At 41.1% G+C, this 23,577-nt stretch overlaps 1 protein-coding gene across 5 annotated transcripts in view; it reads right to left on the reverse strand.

Annotated features, from left to right (window-relative positions):
* Positions 1 to 23,577, reverse strand: part of HTT (huntingtin) — a 217,061-nt gene that overhangs the window by 84,936 nt on the left and 108,548 nt on the right. For all 5 annotated transcript variants that reach the window (XR_004645949.1, XM_034772451.1, XM_034772453.1 and 2 more), the window contains 9 exons: positions 20,462 to 20,572; positions 19,527 to 19,604; positions 16,990 to 17,213; positions 15,931 to 16,009; positions 15,615 to 15,776; positions 12,698 to 12,753; positions 10,309 to 10,457; positions 8,396 to 8,532; positions 5,876 to 5,992 (listed from right to left, as the gene is read on the reverse strand). Coding sequence is in view for 4 of the 5 variants with exons in the window: in XM_034772451.1 (XP_034628342.1) it covers positions 5,876 to 5,992; positions 8,396 to 8,532; positions 10,309 to 10,457; positions 12,698 to 12,753; positions 15,615 to 15,776; positions 15,931 to 16,009; positions 16,990 to 17,213; positions 19,527 to 19,604; positions 20,462 to 20,572 (1,113 nt within the window). In the remaining variant the exon portion in view is untranslated. The remainder of the gene's footprint in view (positions 1 to 5,875; positions 5,993 to 8,395; positions 8,533 to 10,308; positions 10,458 to 12,697; positions 12,754 to 15,614; positions 15,777 to 15,930; positions 16,010 to 16,989; positions 17,214 to 19,526; positions 19,605 to 20,461; positions 20,573 to 23,577) is intronic.

The raw sequence follows: 23,577 nt of genomic DNA on the forward strand, positions 1-23,577 counted from the left end.
AGACAACTGCGCTGGTTGGGCCATCTGCTTGGATGGAAGATGGACGCTTTCCCAAGGACATGCTTTGCTATATGGAGAGCTATCATGGGGAACAAGAACAACAAGATGTCCCAAGCTTCACTATAAAGACACAGGCAAGCGAGATATGAAGGAATTGAGAATTGATCCTGACTGATGGGAAACCTTGGCAAGTGAGCGTAACAAGTGGTGCCATTGTCTCCCTCAGGGCATCAAAGTCCATGACAGGAGCTGGCTCCTATAGGAAGAGAAAAGAGCCCATAGGAAGCAAGCAGCTCCCATATATTTGCAACCACATGATAAAGATCATGCAAATCTCGGATTATACTATTCAGTCACATGAGACATTGCAATCCATCTACATCTTAGGCTGCAATTCCCACCACCTCTCGCAGATGAAAGGATGCCAACAAATATGACCTGAAGCAGAAGGGATGGAAAAAGGGTAACAAAATACAGATAGGGACCATACATCCTGAAGCACTTCCAGTTACACCTAAGTAATCTTCTTCCTCATTCCACACATGACAAGCAGTACTCAGACTGCAGAGAGATGTGATGATGCTGACAGCAAAGATGCTTGAAGTACTACAGTTCCCACTGCTGCATCTGCAGCAAAGGACTGAACTAGTGCATAATGTTTTGTGAATGGAACTCCAGGTAGCTGCTCTGCATATGTCCAGTATTAATGCTTCCTGAGGGATCCTGTAGAAAAAGTTTGTGCTCTGGCTGAGTGTACCCTCTACCCCGCAGGTGGAGGGAGATGCACTAATTGGTAGCGCATGATGATGCATCCAGAAATCCATTTAGAGTTTCTGAGAGGATATAGTGTCCTCGCAACCTCTCTGTTATGGTGAGAAACAGGGCCGGCTCTGGCATTTTGGCCGCCCCAAGCACAAAAGAAAAAAAAGAAAACCTGCGGCGCAGCTGGAGCCAGGGTGCCTCCCTGCGCTGCAGATGTGCCCCGGCTAGCGGGGGGCGGGGGATAGAGAGAGAAGGGGGGTGCCCAGGGCTTCAGCGGGGTGCTGCCACGTGGCCCCGACCAGTGTGCCGCCTGCTGGGAGGGCTCCGCACCGCTCCCGTCGGCTGGGAGGGAAGGACGCGGGCTGCCCTGCCAGGCTTGCTGCAGGGCGCTCCCGTCCTCCGCGCCACCGCCCCCTATAGGGCGGCCGGAGCGTAACACCACCAAAAAAAAAAGCGGCCATGCCGTCCTAGGATTGGGCGGAATGCCGCCTCCTACAAGCTGCCACCCTAAGCACCCGCTTGCTCAGCTGGTGCCTGGAGCCGGCCCTGGTGAGAAATAGCCTTGGTGATTTTCTTGTGTGTCTGGGCGGTCTACCTGCAAAGGACCAAACCTGTCTGACACCACGGGAATGAAGTCTTGGCTCTTCAGCAGTGGCATGGGGCTTTGGGAAAGAAACACTTAAGCAGACAGTTTGATTTACATGGAATTCAGAAATAACCTTTGGGAGGAACGTAAAACTGGAACATCTATCTACTGGAGATAGGAAGGCACTGATCACAGTGAGCTAAATGTAAAGATCTGAGTTTTTCTAAAGACAAGAGATAGTCTAAAACAACTAGAATATCTGCACTGCTTGGAGAAGGGCAATCATGCTGAGCCCAGGTAGAGAAATGTCTCCATTTAGCTAGGTAGCAGGGCCTAGCTGAATCTTTCCTACGTTGAGAAGGATAGCTTGGACAGATGCTGAACAAGAACAATCTAATTCTGATGCCCCTCCAAACATCAGCCAGGAGGAAGAAGGGGTCTGGATTGGGGTGTCTGATTCTTTCCCCTTCTTGATTTAGTAAAGCCGGGAAGGGGCAGACCCTGATAGGAGGGCAGACAGACATTCTCTGAAATTCCACAGGAACCAAAACTGTCTGAGTAAGTTGCCTCGTAGGAAAAAGATTCATCATAACAGAGGGAGAGTCATTTTCAAGACCTGTGGTAACAGGGGAATGGGAGTAAAGGCATATCTGAGTTTATCCATCCATGACAACAAGAAAGCATTGCCCTAGGTGCTGTGACCCATAGCTCATCTGGAGCAATACAGGCAAAGTCTTTTGTTCATTTGGAATGTGAAGAGATCCTCATGAGGTGTTCCCCAGAGTGAATATCTCTGGACAGAGCTGCGGTCTGCACAGAAGCTTCTACTCAGGTTGTGCGCTAAAGAGATTTGAGCATCCAGAAGGTATGCAGCTTGGATGGTGATGCAGTTTCTGATGCATCAGTCCCAAAGCCTTACTGCTTCTAGACAGAGGAGAAGAGATCTTGCTTCACCCTCTTTATGTAAAAGACAGTGGTGACATTGTCTGACATTACTTGGATATACACTGAATGTATAAATGGGAAATAAACTCCTGCTTGCTCTCAGTTCTAGTAGAATGAAAACTAGTCTGGCCTCTGATGGGGTCCAGGTACCTTGTCTGGTGTAGTTGTTCAGGTGAGCACCCCGAACCAGAAGGGATGCGTGTGTTACAATGGTGACATGGAGGAAGGGAGTGTTGCAGAGGATGCCTACTATCATTCATTCCAAATCCGACCACCAAGTAAGAGAGGAAATGACCCTAGTGGGAACTGTCACTCTGGTGTTGATGTGATCCTTGTCTTGTGAGTAGACTGACCGAAGCCAGGCCTGCAAGCATCATAGATGAAGCCTGGCGAACAGTGTCTACATAAGTGCACAAGGCCACATGGCCTAAAAGAGCAAGGCATACGTTGACCATAGCACAGATTACTCACAGACCGAAGACTAACAGATTACTTATTAAATGAAATATTTCCATGGGGAGGAAAGCTCTTGCTGAAATGGAGTCCAGTATCACCCCAATCAAGTTTAGAGTCTGTGTGGATGTTAAAATGGACTTTCTTTGTTGCCAGTGCTGCTAGAAGATGGAACAGGAACAAAGTTGCCAACCTGACCTCTTGGCTGAAGTGACCCACCAGGAGTCAATCGTCTCATTTGGGCTGCCACCACAAAGAAAACCTCTGTGAAAACTCTGGATCTTGTTGCTAGTCCAAAGGAAAGGACTCTGAACTGGAAGTGTTCCTGACCCACTCAAAACCAATTGCTGTTGGATGGATGAATATCTAACATGAAAATAAGCATCCTTTGTATTGAGAGCTGTGAACCATGTTCCGTTCCGTAGGGAGGGGACTATCAATGCTAGAGTAACCATCTGACTGTAGGCTTTTGAATAAAGATGTTCAATTGTTGAAGGTCCAGACTGTCTCCACCCTATCTTTTTGGGGACTAAAATATGGTGAATAGAACATGCTCCCATGATACCAAGGTGACACTCATTCTATTGCCCCTCGTTGAAAAAGGGAGTCTGCCTCTTATTGAAGAATCACCTAGTGAGAGTGGACCAGGAAGTGGGTTTGTGGGGAGCGAGGGTGAGAAACCTAGAAATTATCCATCAAGAATATTCCAAGACCCAACTGTATGCTGTGACTGAGTCCCAATTGTAGGCGAAAAGTGAGAGATGGTCCCCACAGAGAAGGCAGGTAGAAGTGGTGGCATCAATAGTGATAGGTGGATCTCAACTGAGGCATCAAAAGTAGCCCTTAGTGGGTGGCTAGGAATAGGCAGAGGTCATGGTAGCAGAGGGAGCTGAACATTGAGGCCTCTGAACCCTCTGATGTTTAAGCAGAGCCTCATCTGGACCCTGGTGGTACAACATCTGTAGAGGGGGTGGCTTTGGCCTATACACCTGCATCTGATGTTTTCTCCTGGGGATTAGGGTGTAAATTACCAGGGACCGTAGAGTCGACCCTGAGTCTTCCAACAAAGGGATTCATCCATATTCTTGTTAAACAAATCTGACTTGTCTAAAAAGAGAGGTTCTGTATGGTGTTCTAGACCTCTCTGAGTAGCCCCAAAGAGTGAAGCCAAGACTCACACCTCATAACTATGCCAGTGACCAAGCCACTGGATGCTGTGTCCGCTGCATCCCCTACAGCTTAAAGAGAAGTCTTAGCCACTAACTTGCGCTCCTCTACAAAAGACTAAAATTGGGCTTTGTCCTCAGAGGGAAGCTTGTCTTTAAAGTCAGCCAGCCTGGAGTAACTGTTAAAATCATATTTCACTAACAAGGTCTGACAGTTAGTGATATAAATTTGCAGACTTGTGGAGGAAGACCCTTCCCCCCCTCCTCCCCCCAAGAGGTCCAACCTCTTTGAGCCCTTGACAGCTGTGGTGGTCTTGGGAGGTTGTGATCATGCTCTCCCTATGGTTACCTGTACCATCATGGAGTTCGGAGCTGGGTGGGGGAAAAGAAATTCAGCCCCTTCGGTGTGGATGAAATAGCATCTCTCAGCCCTCTTACACGTAGGGACACAGGAACTGGGGTATGCCAGACCACTATGGCTGGCTCCATGATGGCCTCATTACAAGAGAGCACCACGTTGCTTGGACTTATAAGCAGCAGAATATTCAGGAGCCAGTGCTGGGAATCCTGGACCTTCACCACTGGTAACCCAATATGTGTCTCGCCCAAGCAATAGAGAGGTGCTGGTGATTGTTGCTCACAGAGAAAGAGCGAGGGCAGGAGACGTATTACTGAACCCCTGGGCACAGTCCCAGGCCACAGGGAGGCAGTCCCCAGTGCACAGAAAGAACAAGCTACACTATATTATAAAACTAACTATGCTAATATAAAACTATTTACAATAGCCATTTACAGGGCATCAAAGAGAAAATCTGGAGAAATCTGTGGACACAGATTCTGACTCGGGCCATGAGGTGGGTAAGGAGGAACAGGAGAAGCGTCGGCCCACACTGCCTCTTATGCCATAAGTCTGGAGCACAAGAACTACTGCTCATGAGCAGACCAAAAGACACTGCTTGTTAGAATTTCCAGACTCACACGCATAGCACACGTGCACCCATGTGTGGAATACAAACAGGGACCAGCACTCAAATAGTAAAATGAGCTTCATATGTTGGCCACCTTCAGTTTGCACACAGATCTCAGGTTTGGCTACGAACTTATATGCAGCTCATGAGGTCTCCAACCCTGTAAATTACTCTGCATCAATGGATTTCAATGAGTCTCCCCACAACAGCTGGGATCTGCTTAAGTGGAGTAATGAGCAATAAGGGCCGGATAATGCCAGTTTTGCCTGTGATCCAGGTCCTGACAACAATTAACTTCTCCCATATTCAGCTATGTCATAAAATTTACATAAGTGCAATTTTGTCAGACTAAGTTATTTAATAGAGAAAATAAAGACATCTAAAAATGTACCTTAAAAACATTAAAAATAAAGTTCAACAGGCCATTACAGATGACCAAATCAGTTTCAAGTTAACAAATTTCATTAGTTTTTATTTTGTTCATTAAAATAGGTTGTAAAATAAGGTCACTGAACAATTATATTGTCTGATTATAATGCCAAACAATGACGACATTCTGTACATAAAGAAGAAAAAAGACTTGATGCCATATAGTAAGCCTGGTGAGCTGGATTAGCTATAGAACAGAACAGTGGTCATGACTCTTACAGCAGTTATGGACTTAACTCTAAGCTGAGATATATTAGAAGACACTGCAAATAGTTTATCTACAAAATTAGTCTCTTGTGATTTTAAAATTATTTTAAAATGACATTGAACTATAAGTACATATGAAATTATTCTGAAATTATTCTTCATTATCAGCCCCATTAAGAATGAATGGGATGCCTTATCTTGAACACTATATTTACAAAGTCTTTCATATATACAAACCTATTTTGTAGAATAGTTTCCAGTATTTATATTTACTTGCAGACTGTAGGCAGAATATTGCTTTCATGTAATGAAAGCAAAATTGATACATAAGAATAAAATCAATAAGGTTAGATACTAACCTGTTGTTTTGCTAACATTGGGAGAATTATATCTGCTATCTGTCGGGACAATCTTTTCCATTTGTCTTCATTCTCTTTGTGGCACTGTTGCAGTACTAGGATGAACATCTCCAGCACCTGAAGAAAATATCCCAACACCCCCAAAAAAACCACACCTGCACTTTAGAAAAGGCCATATTTAAATAGTACAGTTGCGGGAGGGAACAGTTAATAAAACTATTATTTTCCCCCAAACCAAAAAGTTATGCAAGGTGTTTCACAAAGATGATTTAAGATCATCTTAAAATATCATATATACTGTTCTCCTGCTTCACCTGACCTTTCATGTAACAGAATAAGAGACAGTATTCCTATTCTGCTCCACTTAGATAATATTTTTACGCATACAAGAAATAAAACTACATAAATCCAGGAGAAGAAATGAAAAATAGGTCTATGACAATAGCAAAAAATTCACTTCAGACTAGAATTTATAAAAAGAACAAGTTTCTCTCTCAGATATGGTCTTTTATGATGACCAAAATACTTGGTATTTCCCGGATTTTTTTTTTTAAATAAATAAAAGCAAAATTTTTTGCGCTTTGTAAAGCCAAAATTTACGAGTGATTAGTCCAACATGGGAAGAATAGAGTATAAGATGAAATGCATGGGGAGTGGGAAAAAAAGCAAAACATTGGTAGTTGGCAAGTAAAAGTCTTCATATATTAGAGGGGTATCTATTTCCTCCTGTCTTAATGAAAGGAAGAATCGAAATGGGACATACATTAAACCTCTGATCTTGCAAGCTCTTCTGTCTGAGTGGAACTCTGAACTCATTAAAGTCAATGGAGTTCCGCACAGACATAGGGGTCTGCTTGTGTAGAGCAGTTTGCAAGATCAGATCCTAGTACTGGCTATTCCAGATCTCTGCTAGAAACTCCTGTACTCTAGATAACACTAAAGGTTAAAAATAACCTATATGTGAATACATAGTTAATATCAGATAATGTCAGAACACATAATGTGAATAACAGTTTAATGTCACGTCAAAAAATGTACCCAAACACTATTTTATGACTAAATTATGTAAAACTATAAATTCACTATCAACCTATAAAATTTTTGTTGCAGAAATTAATTTCAGTCTGAACTTTGACACATATAATATCCAAATTTCTACACTAAATTTGAAAAAAAAAAAAAATTGCTTCTTCAATTGTACTCAAAAAGGCACATTCCTTTCATTAATACACATGAGAGCAGCATTCCACAACTGGATGAGGTTCAATAAAAAAGTATTACACTTATGTTAAGTGTCTGGAATAAGGAAAGATTCAAGGTCACTTCTTTCACAAGCACCTTTATGCCTTTTTCCTCTGTCTCTCAAATGCCTGGAAGGTCTTCTCTGTACTTCTCTATACAACCTCTACACTGTTCTCCAAAAAATTCTTCAAGACCCTCTTAACAGTGAGGCTATTGATAAAATGACATCTAACAACGGCTAGGTGAATAGTCATAAGTTACTGCTTGTTTTTTACTTGTCTGTAGTTACATCTTCTAAAAAGTAAATGACTAGCAATCATCTAGTTGTCTCCATAAAAAGCGTTGTAACTAAGCATTCCTATAATTGTTACTAAGGATAAGATTATGTCATGGAGGCCATGGACTGCGTGACTTTCAGAGACCTCCTTGACACTTTCTGCTTCAGCCCTGGGGTGGCAGGGCCAGAGCTGTTAGCCAGCAAGGGCCACCTGGAGCTCTGAGGCGCCGCCGTGAGCAGCCTGAAGCTCTGAGCCACTGGAGCCCCGGAGCTGATGGCCACTGCAGTGGCAGGTGCTGGACATTCCCCACCCCGCAGTGGGGCTCAGGCTCTCTTCCTCCCCCCACTGGGCTTCAATCATTCCCCCATGAACCCCTTTCTCCTGCCCCCTTATTTTTAGTAAAAGCCACAGGCAGGTCACGTGAATTTTTGTTTATTGCCCATAACCTGTCTGTGACTTTTACTAAAAATAACGGTGACAAAATCTTAGCCTTAATTACCTATGTACTCTCTCCCCCATTTTCTCCTATTGTTAGTTACACCCACTTATTGTATCTTGTCTTAAATAAGACTATCACCCAGGGAAACTACTGTCTCACTGTGTGTTCATACAGCCCCTGGCACAATGCAAGTCCTGAATCCGATTGGAGCCTTTCAGTGCTACTCTAATATAGATAATAAACAAAGGACAATACTTTGCACTATATATGAAACCTACCTTTCTGCCCTATTATATAAATGTATTTAACAATGAATGCTTTTATTGTTTGCTTTTGAACATTTGAGTTTGTACTCTGATGCCTACCAATTATGGGAAGGGCCAGAAAGCACCAAATTTTTATCCTGCATACCAAGAAAGCTCCCAGAACGAAGTCTGACTAATCAGGATTTGTTCGGAGAGGGATAAATGTCACCTGAAATGTTTTAAGTGTGGCCAGTCTAACAAATAATTCACATTATAAAACATACACAGGCACACTAATCTGTCAATTATTTTTTACCTGATGATACTGGATAAGTCTTAGTAGCATTGACACCACCACCTCTTTTTGGGTTTCCAGTTCTTTTCCAGCATCAGCTTTATTTGTTCCTCGTAATACAAAGAGATCATGGACAATGGGTTGAAGAGCTGGAATAGCTAAAATTAAGATGTTTCATATTTCAATATTAAATGCAGGTTATTTTTGAATAGTACAGAAAGGTTCTAACTCTCAGCAATTTACTACTGAAAACTAGCACTTAACTTGTAATGTTTCTATGAATACTTGCAGAAAACTTAAGTAATTTCCACATCTCTTGTTCCTTCATCCCTACTAAAGCAGAGACTAAGTCACAGAGACAGATGACCATTATCGCTTCAGGATTTTACACATTTTTCAAAAGACACCTTTCTCAGTACAACCTCTGCATCTCTTATACCAACAGTGCTGGAATAAGGAAAGGCTTCCAATGTTCTTTTTCCAAAAGGAAGGTAAATAAAGCGAATATCAAAATAGATTAATCAAAACCTTTCAAAAATACAGCTGTGTTAACCTACTATTCAAATAACTAACAAGCCCTTAATAATATAATTATGTTACTATTAAATATTGTTTAGCCACCATTTTTGTTATTATTTTACTTTTAAAATGAGACAGAAAATTCCTAAATATCCTCAATACAAGCAGAAATTTTGTCACAGTTGTAGCATACAAGTAATTTTTTCTGATTTTACATACACACATGCAACATTCTGGAACATTTTAAAATTAGAAATCAGACATTCAGATCAAAATCTAAGTGCTTTTTTCTGTGCTAGCAATGTTTGTATAAAGGTAGCAGAAGAGTGTTATGTTGCCATGTTAAATATCAATTCAGCAATATCCTTGTAACAAAATGGTAACTGCAAATTTAAAGCAACAATTTTTTTTCATCATAGCAATTTTTAAGTCATAAGAACATAAGAAAGGCCGTACCGGGTCAGACCAAAGGTCCATCTAGCCCAGTATCCTGTCTACCGACAGTGGCCAATGCCAGGTGCCCCAGAGGGAGTGAACCTAACAGGCAATGATCAAGTGATCTCTCTCCTGCCATCCATCTCCATCCTCTGACAGAGGGAGGCTAGGGACACCCTTCCTTACCCGTCCTGGCTAATAGCAATTAATGGACTTAACCACCATGAATTTATCCAGTTCTCTTTTAAACTCTGTTATAGTCCTAGCCTTCACAACCTTCTTAGGTAAGGAGTTCCACAAGTTGACTGTGCGCTGCATGAAGAACTTCCTTTTATTTGTTTTAAACCTGCTGCCTATTAATTTCATTTGATGACCCCTAGTTCTTGTATTATGGGAATAAGTAAATAACTTTTCCTTATCCACTTTCTCCACATCACTCATGATTTTATATTCCTCTATCATATCCCCCCTTAGTCTCCTCTTTTCCAAGCTGAAGAGTCCTAGCCTCTTTAATCTCTTCTCATATGGGACCCGTTCCAAACTCTTAATCATTTTAGTTGCCCTTTTCTGAACCTTTTCTAGTGCCAGTATATCTTTTTTGAGATTTTATGAGAAAGCAAGGGACAGATATCACTGGATAGAACCAGGCAGACAGTATACAATCTTACCTAAACAGCTCAAACAACATACTTAATTTATAGCTTGTCTTCTACTCAAATTTTCCTAATTGCTCTGAACGAAAATAGCCAATAATGCATAATTGTGGAAATGAGATAAATAATATTTGCTGTCAGGAGTAGGTTCATACCTTTGAACTAGTTTAATATGTGAAAAATGTAGTTTGAAAAAATACAAGAAAACCATACAAGAGTTTTCTGGGCTGATCAGCATGAGCCCAGGATTACTTAGCACAGCACTGTATATTCTTTTTAGTATATTGCAAATTGTTAGTAGTTTCACTGTTTTGGTTTTTAAGTTACCATGTGTAACAGCTTTCCTTCCACTGGCCATGATACCATCACACAGCTGAATAATCTTAGGAATTCCAATTATCTGTTTGGAGTGATATCGCTCATAAGACAATAATACCAAGAAGAAAAAGATATTAGGGATAATTGCCTCGGATTCCCTGGAACAAAAGAAAAATGTCAATACACACTACCTTCCCTTTATTAAACATACAGGTCAGTTCTATTCAGTAGAAAATAATCTGCTTATGTTTCATGGAAAATTCATGAACATACTCTTCTGCTGCTGTACAGTATTTCAGTCATTTCTGTGCCCCATTTTTTACTACAACATTATTTAGAAGTTATGTTTATTGAATTTCTCAATATAAGCTCACTTAATAAAAATTTTGTTCATATGAACTAGAACTAATGCAAATCAAGGATTACAATTCAAAAAAGAATAGTACCATCAGCCTCATTATAAGGATTTATTACATGAAAACAAGATCTGTTTAAATGGATGGAAAGGTTAAACAGCAGAAACACTGAAACACCATTCAGATTATGTTTATATAAACATCAAAAGTGTGCAAGGTGCTTTACAAAGCAGCAGGAAGACCCTGCGCTGAGGAGCTTATAACCTGATAGCCAGCATATAGATGAAGACTGGAGGATGAGATATAATACAAAGCAAGCAAAGTAAAGTTTATACCATAATTCCACTTAGTTGTGATTTTTTTTTTTTTTTTTTTAAAAGACTGGTTAGTGTTTATTGCTTATTTTGTTAACAATTGACTCAGATTCAGATGTTAAGGCCAGAAGGGAGGGATTGGCAGGGGAACTGAATTTTGTAGGCTTAAAGAAAGAAATGTTTTAAGGAAAGATTTGAAGGAGAAGATGGAGGCATCATACTTTTAGGTGGGGATTAAACTGACAAATTAAGAAACAGATGCTGCTTGCATGCAGTGTCCCTATTAAAAACAAGGGAAGGGGGAAAAATAGCTACAAGCTGTTTGCAACTAGAATGTGAAAATTGCAACATATCGTAATGCTAGATCTTCAAAACCAGTGAAACTAGTTACAAATGAAAGCAAGGTGCCATTTTTTAAAAAAATTCTCTTAAATATAATTTAAAAATGTAAAAAGGGGAAGTTACAAGCTTGAGGGACAGTTTAACAAAATGGAATAAAATACGGATTACAAGCTACCATATGTATTTATGACAAAAGCTGACAGCTTGTTAGAGCTGTAGAGAAAAACTGCAGTACTTAAAAACAAACTAGTTACTATTAATTAACCACTCTGCTTAGAACAATGATGATCATCTGTTGTCTATTATCCACTTAGGAAGTAAGCAGCATTCCTAATCTACATCGAACTGGAACTCCTGCTGAACAATCACAATGGAATGGCAGTTCGGAAACAAAGCGTCATTTGGAGACAACAGTGATATTTTTAAAATTCGTTATGGAAAGCAATGTCAGTAAGCAATAAAACATGCATTATGAGAAGGCCCTTTGGAGGCATCCTGTCTTCAGGCACCAAAACAGGTCATAAATAGCTTAGTAATACATGCTCTGGAGTAGCTTAATGCTGTTACAGCATGTCCTATTTATTTTAGCTGCTTTTTTAAAAACGAATTTAAGGGAGTTCATAGTACAAAAATAGTTCCTAATGTAATGATTCCTTGCTTATTTTCTTCTCTCTACTATTCTGAGTATATTTGTTAGTTTATATTTTTATTAAAAGCCAACGTTTTAAAGCTCCCTTATACTCAAGACATCCCCATCTCCCTTCCTTCCTACCTCCCCTTTCAAAAGTAGTATGCGGCTCATGAACACACACAGCTCTCATTTCCCACTAAAAATCTAAACAACATTCCCAATGTTATTTTTTCAATATAAAATTAATGCTAAGAGACTGCTGAGCCAAAAACTGTCAAAAGAGTTTTCACTACCAGAACGCATGGATCCAGGGACTCCCCCAAATTACAGATTTCCTCTGAAATTTCTTGCACTTTACTCCCCAAACCCTCCCATTACATAGTGCCCAAACCCCTTGAAGAATGTACCATGGGATTAGAGGAATGGGAAACACATGACCTAGAATGGAACTCTCCTCCTTCGGTGGACAGACACTACTCTTTGGACGGATGTAAATGGAAACGTGTGGCCTTAAAGATGTCAGAACTAATCACTGCAGGTTTTTGGAAAAATAGACATAATAGAGGTAGTGAGACAAGGGGATAGTTCAAAGCTGCTAGTTATTTCCTCTAGATCCGTTTCCTCTCTTAAAAGACATTCCAAAGAAACGGTAAAATTCAACAAGAGATATTAACCCCAACTCTTCAATTGACCTGTGTGGTTATATCCCATAATCTTACTATAGAAAAAGAGAGATTTTATGTGTCTGATTTTACCTGAACTGTCCCACTTCAATGTATTCAAACTGCTTTAGCACAAATCCAATAAACACCTGCAAACAGGATAAAAATAAGTATTAAGAGGTGTACAGATTAAGAGTGGCATAACATTGTCAATATTAATTTCTCATCTAAAACTAAGCTGGCAGATGAAGATTTAAAAGTACATCTATGGGTAAACAGATGAAAAGCACTGATTCCCACAGTCTACTACAAGATGTTCTGAAGTGTTTCCTATGGCTAGGGTCCTACCAAATTCATGGTCCATTTTGGTCAATTTCATGGCCATAGGATTTTAAAAATAATAAATTTCATGATTTCAGCTATTTATATCTGAAATTTCACAGTGCTGTAATTGTAGGGGTCCTGACCCAAAAAGGAGATTGGAAAGTGGGGGAGGGGTCACAAGGGTATTGTAGGAGGGGTTGCGGTACTGCTACCCTTCTGCACTGCTGCTGGTGGGGCGCTGCCTTCAGAGTTGGGCAGCTGGCCGGGAGCCCAACTCTGAAGGCAGAGCCACTGCCAACAGCAGCACAGAAGTAAGGGTGGGATGGGATGGTATTGCCACCCTTGCTTCTACACTGCTGCTGGCAAAGCGCTGCCTTCAGAGCTGGGCGCCTGGCTAACAGCTGCTGCTCTCTGGCTGCCCAGCTCTGAAGCATAGAAATAAGGGTGGTAATACCACGACCCCCCTAAAATAACCTTGCGACCCCCCTGCAACTCACTTTTGGGTCAACCCCCCCAATTTGAGAAACACTGTTCTCCCCCGTGAAATCTGTATAGTGGAGGGTAAAAGCACACAAAAGACCAGATTTCACAGGGAGAGACCAGATTTCACAGTCCATTATTTGTTTTTCATGGCCATGAATTTGGTAGGGCCCTACCTATGGCTAAGGCTGCAATTTAGTCATGGAGGTCACAGATTGTTTGACTTCAGCCAGCTCCGGCTGGGAGCTGCAGGTCCCCTGCTGCTGCCAGCAGGCAGACCACCCGCAGCTCCCAGCCGCCAGCAGCGGAGGGAGGGACCCCCGCAGCTCCCCGCCACCCGGGGCAGCACAGTGACCCCTGTCACTTCCCGCCACTCCAAGCAGCAGGAGGGACCCCAGAGTTCAGAGTCACCAGGGGAGGGGGACCCTGCAGCTCCCAGCTCACCCGCATCTGTCCAGGCTCCTCATTTTATCATGGATATTTTTAGTAAAAGTCAGGGACAGATCACAGGCTTCCATGAATTTTTCATTATTGCCTGTGACCTGTCCGTGACTTTTACTAAAAATATCCATAACAAAATCTTAGCCTTATCTATGGCAATACATGAACGCTTAGAAGAGAATTTGAGTCTGTGTTGCAACTTTACAGTTTACATACATTTACATGACAGCATTATATATTTCATACAAAAATCTAGCATTTATGAAGTGTCATGGGTGAGAAATCATAAGCTTAAATTAGGAAATGCAGATTTAATATTGAAACTTCAAATTTAACTCTGATCCCTTGTATTGATGCATCAAAATAAGGTTTTTCTTTCATATATAAATTTTACTCCTGGATGAATTCTGCGACAAAAAATTAATCTGCAAAATTCTGCATATTTTATTCGTCAAAACAACACAATATAATCACGCCAGTTTCAATTATTTTGGGTAATTTATTTCAAAATTCCTGTCAGCAAGTATGTCTGTAACAATACAGACCCAAGTTTGAGAACCCCTGATCTAACTTGTACACGGAATAAGTAGGGATCCTCTGGAAATAAAATTACTCTGAATTCTCATTGGTGTAAAAGTGCAGAATTTGCCCCTTCAGTGTAGTAAGGATATTTTCAGTTTTCAAAAGGATACTTCAAGCTTTCGGATGTATCTGGGGTGCCTCGTAAGAGAAGTAGGGCAAGGTAGAGCACTGTCTACCTCCACCCCAAACCCTGCTTTGCCTCCAGCATTTATAATAGTGTTAAATATATTAAAGTGTTTTTAAATTTATAAGGGGGGAGGGTCACACTCAGAGGCTTGGGATCACCAAGTACAAAAGTTTCAGAACCACTGAGTTAGATAGTGGTTAATAACTGCTAGTGGGTATAAAACTTGCACATTCATGCCCACAGATCCCCATTAAGTATGCTTCGGAGAAAATTCTCAAGTTGATAATGTATGCAAATGGCAGCCAGCCCGATAATCTACAATTTAATCCGTTCTCGCAATGTCACGTATTGGGAATATAAATTAAGATCTCTATCTTTGTCTACTTTGATTAAGTAAAAAGCAATAGAGGGTCCCTGTGGCACCTTTAAGACTAACAGAAGTATTGGGAGCATAAACTTTCGTGGGTAAGAACCTCACTTCATCTGAAGAAGTGAGGTTCTTACCCACGAAAGCTTATGCTCCCAATACTTCTGTTAGTCTTAAAGGTGCCACAGGACCCTCTGTTGCTTTTTACAGATTCAGACTAACACGGCTACCCCCCTGATACTTTAATTAAGTAGTAATCAGAATGATTCTGACAACCAAACCATCTTTTCCCTACTTGTAATTATAACATATTCCTGTTTAATAATCTTCGTTGTAATAAAATTGTTTGGCAGTGAGATACGCTGTTACATTTCCAAATGAAGTTTTGATAATTTAGAAACTATTATTTCTAAATGAATGGTTTTGTGGATTTAAACATTCACCCATATGCTACATAGTGCATGACAACCTAAATAGAAATATATCATGATCTTCATAACCCTGCAGAGTGAAATACAATTTCTGTAATTTCAATTTTAAATCACAGTTCTCATTTATGGTGCTATTAGTAGGACAAGAAAGGTAATTATTTTTACAATAAAAGATTTTAGCTTGTCAGTGTCCCTCTAAGAACTAGAGTTTTCTAATCTGCTATAAACTGACCAAAATGAGAATACAGTGTGACTAACCTGATCCGAATCTAGAAGACAGTAGTTAACCCGTAGTTGAACCAGCTGTGCTAGTAGATCTAAAACCTGCCTCTGTAGTTGTACCGACGTCGTTGTAGTATATTGCTTTAAAGCTTTTATAACAAGGGGTTCAAACAAGCGAATGTGATTGTGAATAGCATTCTATAAGAAAGAAAAAACAGTTTAAAGCCACATATTGTTTACACGAGATTCCAGTTCAAAACCAAACTGTTAAAAATACAACTTCATGTGGATAAAGGATAAATCTTGCCCCTCCTTTTATTATACTCTTTCTTTAAGTACGTATTTTAAATACCTTGTCGGCACGATGTTTTGTTACATTTGTAAGGCTAGTTTTCAGTTGCGTAGAAACTTTCTGCGGCACATCAAACCATCTATCAAAATAAAAAAATTAAAACACAGGGATACATTTGAGAAAATTTTTACATGCACACTCCCTACTAATATTTTATTTACCTAACATTAGCTTTGTAATAGGGCTTGATTGCTTCAAGTATTTTAGTAAGCTAAGAGAAAATTAGAAAGTAAAAATTCACTTTGCTTCAAGTATTTTAGTAACCAGATAATTGGAGAGTACAAATTCACTGGAACATCTACTGTACAGCAAGGGTAGAAGCAATGCAAACTTCCGCACACTGTCCTACTAATATATTTGTAGCCTGACTACCTACAGACTTGAGAGGAGAATTTAGTCTCCATTCCTTTGCCTCTCTTAAGACTCTCAACATGAATGCCAATTAGTGAAAAATAAAGAGTTTAAAACAGTAGTATTAATATTTATAAATATTAACACATTTTCTTCTAAATATAGATACACCTCTATCCCAATATAACGCAACCTGATATAACACGAATTCGGATATAACACGGTAAAGCAGTGCTCGGGGAGGAGGATGGGAGGGCTGCGCACTCCGGTGGATCAAATCAAGTTCGATAGAACGCGGTTTCACCTATAACGCGGTAAGATTTTTGGGCTCCCGAGGACAGCGTTATATCGAGGTAGAGGTGTATATACAACAGCTATATTTTTGCATGAAATTTATTTTCCACTTTGCTTTGTGAAGCACTTTTGTTCTATCCAGAATATAGTATTGTACCAGAGATCAAATTAGTAAAGGCAAGATAAATTATGTTATTTCAAAAGACTATAAAAGAAAAATTCCTGCTATTGACAATTGAACAATATATTAAAATTTCATTATGTAAGAGACTTCAATAATTTAAAACTTCACAACAGCCCTGTTCAGTACTTTTAATGAAGTTATGATTTATTGTTTTCAGCTAGAATGTTTTGATTAGTTTTATGAAAGTCAACACACCATACCACATACAAGGGGAAAAAAATAACAGTTACCCTGAAGCATCATGTTCCTGCTCTGTCTGTACCATGTTCCTTAGACTCGCATCAGCAAGTGCCTGTGTAAAGTGTGTATAAGGGGCCATGAAGCAGTAATGATAAAGACCAGGCCTCAAATTAGAAGAGCCTAAACGCTGGGCTTTGCCTTGAGATTTGCTGGGGTTTGAAGATAAGCCATCATATTGAGATGCCAAGTTCGTTCCAAATAAAGTCTTCAGCAACTAAGGAAAGATGTGAAAAAAATGAACATTTCTGGAACAACGCGACTTGAATCCCCACCCTCCCAAAAAGCATTCTATGAATGAGGCTGTCACATGGTAGTCTAACATGTGCCAACTGTGGGTCATGGACTCTCGTACTATTACTATTTCTGGTTCTTTCTCCTTCATAAACTCAGGAGCCTTAAAAATAAAGAAAAAATACACTAAACACTTTTAGTTCCTATAGACACTGATATAAATTACAAAAATTCCTATGGCATCTTCAAAACAATACAGTGACCTGCTAAAGCAAGCCCCACCCTTGGAATTAAAGCAATATTTTGCCCAGGCTAAATAAAATCTTTTCAGGCTGGTACAGACCTCTGACAGGCTTCCAAGCTAAGCTCAGTCTTCCAAGGCTGGAACAGGCAATTGCTTAAGCTAAGATCCCAGACTGACTCAATCTTTCATTACTAGAGAAAGCTTTATAGGGCCAGCGTAGCATGGAAAAAGGGTTGGTGCAGCTTACTTCCCCCATTCAGCAAAGGGGGAAGAGGAGAGACTGAACTGTGAGACTCTGTGGCAGACTCAGTCCCAGCCTTGCTCCTGGGACAGTGCTGCTACATACTGTACCTTACCCGGGCTGGATTACAAGGTGCCACCAGAAAATACTCAACTATGCGAGTCCATCCCAAATATCTATATGTAATCATATAGTCTGGTACCCCATCCTATGAAAAGTGGATTTTGTTTCTACATTTTTAAAATACCTTTTAATAAGCCTTTACTTAAATATGAATGGAATCTTATGGCTTGTTGTTTACCTTGAACAAGAAGATTCTTGTTGTTGGAACTAAGCCAACCATGAAAGCAAGCAAAAATCAGAAGAAACTTGATCACTTGCACTGAATTTGGTTCTGATGATGAAGACTACTGGCTATAATTTTTTTTTAAATATAATATTTTTATATATATATATATATATATATAAATATAAAAACAACATGTATGTGTGTGTGTATATACACACACACACACACACACACACTGTTTTTTGTGTTTTTCCACCAGTAGTCATCTTTCAATCTTATCACTGGTTCCTATATGGCCCAGGTCATCTACGACCAAAGTCATAACTAGAGGTTTCCTTGCGGTAGCCTTTACAAAGAAATGTTATAGGGAGTATGTATATTTGACTTGTGACTACCTACTAGGTCATGCTAGGACATCATAGACATCACTACTGAACCCATGCAGAGTGGGTATAGTTGGAAGTCTTTGTGTTTAGTAGGGTACTCTAAAAATTTACTAATGTTGTATCTGAGTATTTGATTAACTTAACTATTTTACAGTAAGTTTACTTCTGTATTTTTTTTTTAAATTAGAGCCTAAAATAGGTGCTAGATAAACCTCAACAATACACTGCCAGAAACTCATTATGCTGAGGGATAAAAGAAACCCATAAAATTAAGAATCAGAGGGGTAGCCGTGTTAGTCTGAATCTGTAAAAAGTAACAGAGGGTCCTGTGGCACCTTTGAGACTAACAGAAGTACTGGGAGCATAAGCTTTCGTGGGTAAGAACCTCACTTCTTCAGATGCTATGCTCCCAGTACTTCTGTTAGTCTCAAAGGTGCCACAGGACCCTCTGTTGCTTTTTATAAAATTAAGAATTATACAAAAATAATACTGTGAGATTCTATTGCACCTTTAATTCAAGAATCAAATAATTTATGAACCTCAATGAATTAAGCCTCACAACCTCATTGTAAGTAGAGCATCATCATCTTACAGATGAGGAAATTGAAGGAGAGAGAAGTTAAGAACCTGATTTCCAGAAGTGCTGAGCACTCACTTTGTACTGAAGTCACGGGGGTGGGAGTGGGGGTGAGAACAGGCATACGAAGTATCCCAAAGGCCACATAAGGAATCTACGGGAAAGTCAAGAATAGTACCCAGATCTCTCAACTCCCTACCAGTCCTTTAAACTGTGCTTCTTACCCTCTCTTAAATGCACTCTGTAACTAGGCAACTGGAATAATTTGTCTCCTGCCACTTAATAATAAAGCTCCTTTAATAAGGTTACTGTGTCAAGAGAAATTATTCAGATGGCACAAGGGGTTCCAGAACAAATCACACAAGTGATTTAAAGTGACCTAAAAGGTTATCTATTCTATCCTCCCTGGCCACTACAAGGTTGTCTCTTAGATGAAGCTCCCCTACACTCCCTGCCTTCAGAATGAGAATGGTTGTTCATGTTCAAATTGCTGGGGCAGAGGGGACCCTCAGTGCCAACACTACCGCCCCCCAAATGCAAACAAAAGTTACTTCCTTACCTGCTGTACACAAACTGTTGCCATCATTGGTTCTCTGTTGAAACAGGATTTCAGATACCCCAAAATCTCTTCAACGCACTAGACACAAGTTTAACAGTCATTTAAACAAAATTTATTAATGAAGTAAAAGAGAAGCTACTATTGCATATTCTTAAACAAAAAAAATGCAAAACTCCAGGCTTTAAAACCAGAAATATGGACCAGAAAGAAACCCAGGAAGTTACAATTTAAATCTACACTTTGTCATACCTTAAAAAGTTTGTATGAAAGACTACCATATTTAACAACCCAGTTAAATTAAAAACTGAAAATATCAAACTCAGGAAAAAGAGCAAAACCCAATTATTTTCTTCGTTTAATATAAATATAGTATAATTATGTGACTAGAATAAGAGTCCGACTCAAAAGATCTCTAACTTTCTTGGGAAATGAAGCACTGTATCTTAAATTATGCAAAATTATTCATCTTTTCAGTAGTTGACTTTACACAATAAACCTACTGATGTTTTAATTAGTTAAGTGTGGATATTTCCTCCACAAATGGAAAATGAAAGCATTACCAAATTGTGACACTGCTGAGGTGAAAATCACACAACTCATCATGAACGACTGCCCCATTCATGCTTACAGTGGTTGCACAAGGTGGGGATCCACCTAGCTACACCAGAAGGATTAGAATGGCTTTCAAATCTTAAAATTCAATTATTATCCCAGCCCATTGCTTTTCAAATGCCGTATGAAAAAAGAAGATATGAAACCCATGCTTTAAAGTTCACTTACTATGCAACCCAATATTTTGTTATTGTCTCCAAGATCTGTCAGCCTTTCCAAGCACTAATACTGGAAGAATGAACTAAAAGTTTGTTAAATACTTGCTTCCCTATGAACATTATAAATATGGCTAATTTCACATTATATTAAATAAAGCAAAACACCTTTCCAATGTCTTGAAGAGTTGCAAGTTCCAAAATTTGAGAGAGGACATCCAGGGCAGATCGCAGGAAACCTCCAAATTTTTCGATGTTGTTCTGAAGATCCAATGTAACCTTATCAAAATAGTTAGAAGAGTAAATGTTTTAACCCAGCAAAGTTATTAGACAGTCAGGTGGAAATTAGAGAAAGAAAAAATGGGTGCTGGGATAGACTAGAAGCTCCCCCTCTAAGTCCTGATTGTTGTTGTTGAAAGAGCTGCAGTTTGAGTTGACTATAATGTCCCTTTGTGGACTGGGCTGCAGACCTGGTCTTCTGTCCTGATGTAATTCCCATAGTGCCTATATGATGTAGAGGGTCATGGGGGCAGATACCAAGGAGTAGCTCTCAGAGCTCTGTGTCTTGGGTAATAAAAATGAGCCCTCAACCCCCTCTCTAAGGTGTATGGATCTGAATACTTAGACCTCAGGGAATGCACCAGTGACACCTCCCTGCTATTATCTGAGCCAGAAGAGGAGTATTCCTCTTGCAAAGAGAGAGAAGTCCCAGATAGAATAAAGGGAACACACTCATGCCTTGTATATACAACCAGTTAGTAAGCAGCAAGCTTCAATATTAACCTACAGTGCTGCAATGCGCTGCACAGTAACTGTGTGTGGACCCTGCTGCTGCACACCAGAAGTTCCCTACTGTGTCAAACTTATTACAGAAAGTCAAAGCACACTCAGGAATTTTTAGGGCACAGCAAAAGGCTCTGTATGGACAGTTAGTGAGCAGCACACTGGATCACTGCAGATTTGCACCCCAGCTTGCTGCTCACTAACTCGCTGTAGACACAAGCCCTCAGACCATGTCTCGATTGGCACTGCTAATGCGCTCAGAACTGGTAAAGGTACTTTCACTACAAATAGTGTTGAGAGTCCACTACCACAGGAATCCTTCACGCCAGGTAGGGGTTCAATACTGAGGGTACCAGTGCTGGAGGCAAGCTAATGGAGGGCATCAGAATCATAGTCGTCGTTACTGGCCATATTGGTACCAAGGTGTCTGTACTGGGCAATTTCCAAGGTACCAAAGAGGCCAGTCCTTGAACACAATGTCTGGTGACTTTGGGTATGTCTACACTACGAAATTAGGTCGAATTAATAGAAGCCGGTTTTATAGAAATCGGTTGTATACAGCTGATTGTGTGTGTCCCCACATAAAATGCTCTAAGTGCTCTAGTTGGTGGACCGCGTCCACAGTACCGAGGCTAGCGTCGACTTCCGGAGCATTGCACTATGGGTAGCTATCCCACAGTTCCCGCAGTCTCCACCGCCCATTGGAATTCTGGGTCGAGATCCCAATGCCCGGATCATGCAAAACAGTGTCGCGGGAGGTTCTGGGTACATGTCGTCAGGCCCCTCCACCTCCATCAGAGCAATGGCAGACAATAGATTCGCGCCTTTTTACCTGGGTTACCTGTGCAGACAACATACCACGGCAAGCATGGAGCCCACTCAGCTCACAGTCACCATATGTCATCTGGGTGCCGGCAGACGTGGGACTGCATTGCTACACAGCAGCAGCAGCTAACTGCCTTTTGGCGGTAGACGGTGCAGCATGACTGGTAGCCTTCATCGGCGATCTGGGTGCTGGTAGCTGTGGGGCTGGCAGCCATAGGGCTGCATTGTACCAGCCCCTTGCCTTTTGCCTTTTGGCAGTAGATGGTGTATTACGACTGGTAACTGTCCTATTACAAGTTGGATCATTGCACATTAGTAGAGTCTTCCCTGAGCAGCAGATCGTGCAATAGGCCTGAAGGTCATCGTAGTACACTACTTGTCAAGCGCCCACTATTTGCTGCCAAGCACCCAGAAGATGCCGAGGGCTATCAGTCATGCTGCACCGTTGTCTTAAGATGTAAAAAATAGATTTGTTGTGTATTCATTTGCTCCCCTCCCTCCGTGAAATCAACGGCTTGCTAAACCCAGGGTTTTCAATTTAATCTTTGGGGGGACCATTCTGTGTGACAGTTGTTTGTGTTTCTCCCTGATGCACAGCCACCTTTCTTGATTTTAATTCCCTGTACCTGTACGCCATGTCGTCACTCGGCCCTCCCTCCCTCCCTCCTTCTCCTGGTCCGTCAGATATTAGTTTCGTGCCTTTTTTCAGACCAGGCGCCAGTTAGCACTGGGATCATGGAGCCCGCTCAGATCACCACGGCAATTATGAGCACTATGAACACCACGCGCATTGTCCTGGAGTATATGTGGAGCCAGGACATGCCAAGGCGAAACCCGGACCAGCCGAGGAGGCGATTGCAGTGCGGCGAAGAGAGTGATGAGGAAATTGACATGGACATAGACCTCTCACAAGGCACAGGCCCCAGCAATGTGGAAATCATGGTGTTACTGGGGCAGATTCATGGCATGGAACACCGATTCTGGGCCCGGGAAACAAGCACAGACTGGTGGGACCACATCGTGCTGCAGGTGTGGGACGATTCCCAGTGGCTGCGAAACTTTCGCATGCGTAAGGGCACTTTCATGGAACTTTGTGACTTGCTTTTCCCTGCCCTGAAGCGCCAGAATACCAGGATGAGAGCAGCCCTCACAGTTGAGAAGCGAGTGGTGATAGCCCTGTGGAAACTTGCAACGCCAGACAGCTACCGGTCAGTCGGGAATCAATTTGGAGTGGGTAAATCTACTGTGGGGGCTGCTGTGATCCAAGTTGCCAGGGCAATGAAAGACCTGGTGATATCAAGCGTAGTGACTCTGGGCAACGTGCAGGCAATAGGGGATGGTTTTGCTGAAATGGGATTCCCAAACTGTGGTGGGGCCATAGACGGAACCCATAGCCCTATCTTGGCACCGGAGCACCAAGCCACCGAGTACATAAACCGCAAGGGGTACTTTTCAATGCTACTGCAAGCCCTGGTGGATCATAAGGGACGTTTCACTAACATCAATGTGGGATGGCCAGGAAAGGTACATGATGCTCGCGTCTTCAGGCACTCTGGTCTGTTTCGAAAGCTGGAGGAAGGGACTTTCTTCCCGGACCAGAAAGTAACCGTTGGGGATGTTAAAATGCCTATCGTGATCCTTGGGGACCCAGCCTACCCCTTAATGCCATGGCTCAT

Source organism: Trachemys scripta, chromosome 5 (genome assembly GCF_013100865.1).
Source record: "Trachemys scripta elegans isolate TJP31775 chromosome 5, CAS_Tse_1.0, whole genome shotgun sequence".
In the NCBI taxonomy this organism is placed as follows: Eukaryota; Metazoa; Chordata; order Testudines; family Emydidae; genus Trachemys; species Trachemys scripta.